Consider the following 4,074-nt stretch of genomic DNA (forward strand, 5'->3'; position numbering starts at 1 on the left):
TTCTAGTGCCATTTGAGTTTTTAATCTTTATAATTAATTATCAGAGGATTAGGAAACCATACTTCAATCCTATGACTATATTCATCATTTGAACTGAACGGTGTTTTGACTCCTCCGTTCAGGCTAATTTACACATTGGATCGGGTACTTTCCCAGTGATCTATAGTGTTAGAATCTTGCTGCTCGACAAATGTGATCTGAGTGACAGCTGTGATATACTGGGAAACTTTCTGAACAATGCCCCTTGTTTGGAGAAGCTTACTCTGCAACAATGCAAGGTACTTTTTTTTTTACTTATTTCATCTCTATGGCACTACATACTCTAGCTTTACCATCTTACATTTTGGCTGAATCTGTTTTATTCCCTAAAGCTCCCAGAATGTTCGAAGAAAAACAAAGTAGGAGGAAATTTGGAGAGGACATCTCTACAATGTCAGGACACGCCATCTTTCCAGTGCTCAAGACTTAAGAGGACTGAAATCAAATACAACGAAGACGTCGATGTTCAGAAACTGTTTGACCTTTTACTTGGCGTTTGGAGGAACCTACAGAAGAGTACCATTGTGATTAAGAAGGCTTCAAGACGTTACTCCATGATGTGATGCATGTTTCTTTTATGTTCTACTGAAATGTAGCAACCCTCTATCATTTACATTGTACTTCAGTATATTTTGCCAAATCAATTTTAATAACATTCTACATACGAGATGTTATCGCAGCATTTGCCTGCAGCCAGCTTCCACGAGATTAGTTCTTGGGATAGAAGTAGAACATGCACAAATGGGTAAGTCTCAGTAGGGTGGCATGATTTTCCAAAAGTGAAAATTATATCGTTTCAAGGAGGGTTGTAAACTCTCTCCTACTACAGACATTAACATTTTTACAAGACATAAATTTATGTTTGTTTTGGACAAAAGAGAAGTTATTGGATGAAAATAAACTTTCACATGAGTTTAGGGAAGAAAAGTGGCATTTTTCCTTTGATAACAACTAAATAGTACATTATGCCATTATCAGGAAAAAAAAAAGATGGTACATTGTGCATGCTAGTTGTCAGCAAAGAATAGTCTCCAAGCAACATTAATTTGCGATTGTAAAGCTCCGGTGCAAGGAAGAAATTATGGTTCTCAACATGCAATTGACGAATAGACTGATGAATTAAGAAATAAAGGGTGATAGCATGATTGCTGTCGAAGTGTCAAAAGCTACGTAGCACTGAAATAAGAACTCAGTCAAGGTTCAATATTCTGAGCACAACCCCAAAGGATGCCCCAAGCCCAAATGTAGCAAACAGTTAAACAGAATAAACATAAGTTTCAAGGTTTTCAAATAATTTAGACACTTCAAACAATCTGTCTTCTAGTGACTGCCATCGACACTAATGCTGGCAATGCATACAGGTTTCCTTCACGGCATGTTCTTCAGTCTGAAGATGTTTCCTGAACTTTTCAATCTGAAGTTTTACTTACATAATTATGCACTTCTTCTCGTACATACTTTTGTAGTTGTCTTTTTCTGCATTAGCCTTCTCAAGGCTCTCCATGAGCCTCTTGATCTCTTGTTCTGTGCGTTTCTTTGCTTCCTGCCTTTCTTTTTCCAGTTCCTCTTTAAGTTTGTTAATCTCCTCTTTCTGCTCATTATGCTTTTCGTCATCTAGCCTTTTCAAATTCTCTGCATTTGTAATTTCTTGTCGAACATTATCATGTTCCTTTTGAGATTTTTCCAGGCTATCCCTGAGCCTTCGGATCTCCTCTTCTGTACTGTTCAGATTCTCATCAACCTATTAATGACATGAATTAAGTAAGGTAATTCATTGACAGAAATCCAATATCGACCAAGATAGGAATTGACTTATTTAGAGCAGAAAGACAACTACATGAACACTAGATCTCATTAGGATAAAGATCTCACAAGGGAATGAAAATTTCAACCTCAGCACTACCATATTTGTTTCTTTATAAAAATAACATTTTGAAAGGATGGTACAACCATATCACATACTACATACTTATAATGATAAAAAAAATAGTTGGGATAACAATATTTGATCAAGACAACAGGACAAAATTGTAAATTTTGACCTCGTGTGTAGCAAATCTCTTACCGTCTTAGTGATTTGTGTCAGTCGCTCATTAATCATTTCTGCAGAATATCCATCAACACTAACCTCATCATGTCTGTCATGAACTTCCTGCATTAAGACAACAAAAAAACAGGTAAGAACACAACGAGGGCAGCAATCATCCAAAGGCAATAACTTCACTAAAAGCCCAATTACCTGAACGTGAGAGAACATCTGACAGGAAAAGGCTCTGCCATAATTATTTGATATAACAGAGTCAACTACATCAAGCAATTTTTTCCGCTGCATTTCACGGTGCTCCACATTACTGGTCTTGTTGTCAAAAAGAACAACCCTATTTTGACACAGTTTTAACATGTTCTGTAAAGAAGAGGATACAGATGTTTATATACAAGCAAATTGAAAGTGACACTAATAGTACATACATGAGAAGCATCCTCTTGACACAATTGAACAAAATGCATTTTGAAAGAGTTAAAAGATATCAGAAAGATATAAAGTAGACCTTGAGATATTCAGGGGATTTCCCAGCTAGCATTTTCTTCCAAGCAACCTCGTTCCCTACTTCATCTCCACGAGTGAAAACTAATATAACGTGATCAAGGATTTTATCACCAAAAAAGAGTTTAATTGACTCAACAGTCTTCTGCTCTTCACAAGAAAATCGTGATTCAGCAGAGAATACCATAAGCAATGCATGGATGCCATGCTTACTCATCTCTATACACTTGACGATCTCTTTACGTGCATCTTCAATTGAAATCTCCATGTCAAATAAGCCTATTAAAAAATGGCGAGGTTACAAACAATTCAGGTTCAATTAAGTGAGTCTAACAATGTTCCTATAATAATAGGAAGACACTACCCTCATATGATGGGTTGATACAGTAGGATAACTAGGAAACATTGCAGTACAATAGGATAGAATCGTCAGCGACGAAACATGGTCATGCATCGACAGAAGATACTTCCAGCTCTAGACTTCCATCTTGATAAAGACTATAGATTGCTAGAGAAAAAAGAGCAAGTTCACCTTCAAAGAAAATATTGTACAGCTATTGGAAATTGGCCTTTTTACATGTTTCTGCTAAAGTACAAGCCAGAATTCCCTGTATTTCGGCTAGTACCTTTTTTATGGAATATTTTGGCTAGTACCTAGATAGTACAATCTGTGAGTCTAAATTTAAGAGCAATTTAATGATTAAACCACATAGTTCTTGCTGCATAAGTAAGCTTCTTTTTCTACAGAATATACCACTTCAATGCATGATCACAACACAGGTTTAAGCAAAAGAAATTAAACAAGGCAAAAGGCTTAAAACAGGTACAAGACTAACCCAGATCGAGAGAGAGAGAAGAGAGAGAGAGAGAGAGAGAGAGATCGCTTGGTGGGGATCTTTCGACAGCCTTAATCAATTTAGCCGGGGATTCTTACCTGGGGTGTCAATAACATTCACAGTGCGGGTGACACAGCCATCTTGGAATGTCGTGCTACTTTTCTGGCAAGTTTCAGTGACGCTTACATAGGAGCGCTCCGACGCAAATGCATCCTTTCCGAGGATGCAATTTGCGGTGGCGCTCTTCCCAGTCCCAATTTTCCCGACCAGAGCAAGCGTAACTTCGGCAAGGGGAGGGCAGGGCAGCACCGCCCAGTCGCCGTCGCCGTCATTGCCCCCTCCGCCCATGATGAAATCAATCCGAGGAATCGCCCGGGGTCTGACGACAAAAGAAACATCACCCAATATACAAATGTTCAGAAACGCAAAGCATAGATCAAAGACGAAAATCAACTAAGACGTAGATATCTGTATAAAGGAGAGGGTAATCGTCCTACGCAGCGCATGCACGCAGCTGGGCCTCACCTTCACCAGCCACCAGAGCTTTTGCAAACAGTACGTGGGGAGTGGAGTTGAGACTTGAGACTGCTCTGGAAGAAGAGCGGAAGACATAAATAGGAGGAGGGTATTCGCTTCGCTGCCTCGGAAGCTGAG

The 4,074-nt window shown here is 38.8% G+C and overlaps 1 protein-coding gene across 1 annotated transcript; it reads right to left on the reverse strand.

Moving 5' to 3' along the window:
* Positions 1 to 1,465: 1,465 nt before the first annotated feature.
* Positions 1,466 to 3,768, reverse strand: LOC124671972 (immune-associated nucleotide-binding protein 9-like). Its single transcript, XM_047208282.1, has 5 exons — positions 3,519 to 3,768; positions 2,589 to 2,863; positions 2,279 to 2,443; positions 2,105 to 2,191; positions 1,466 to 1,780 (listed from the first exon to the last, which is right to left on the reverse strand). The coding sequence occupies exons 1-5, from the start codon at positions 3,766 to 3,768 to the stop codon at positions 1,466 to 1,468; spliced, it is 1,092 nt and encodes a 363-aa protein (XP_047064238.1).
* Between the last annotated feature and the right edge of the window lie 306 nt (positions 3,769 to 4,074).

The sequence above is a fragment of the Lolium rigidum genome, chromosome 7 (assembly GCF_022539505.1).
Source record: "Lolium rigidum isolate FL_2022 chromosome 7, APGP_CSIRO_Lrig_0.1, whole genome shotgun sequence".
Classification (NCBI taxonomy): domain Eukaryota; kingdom Viridiplantae; phylum Streptophyta; class Magnoliopsida; order Poales; family Poaceae; genus Lolium; species Lolium rigidum.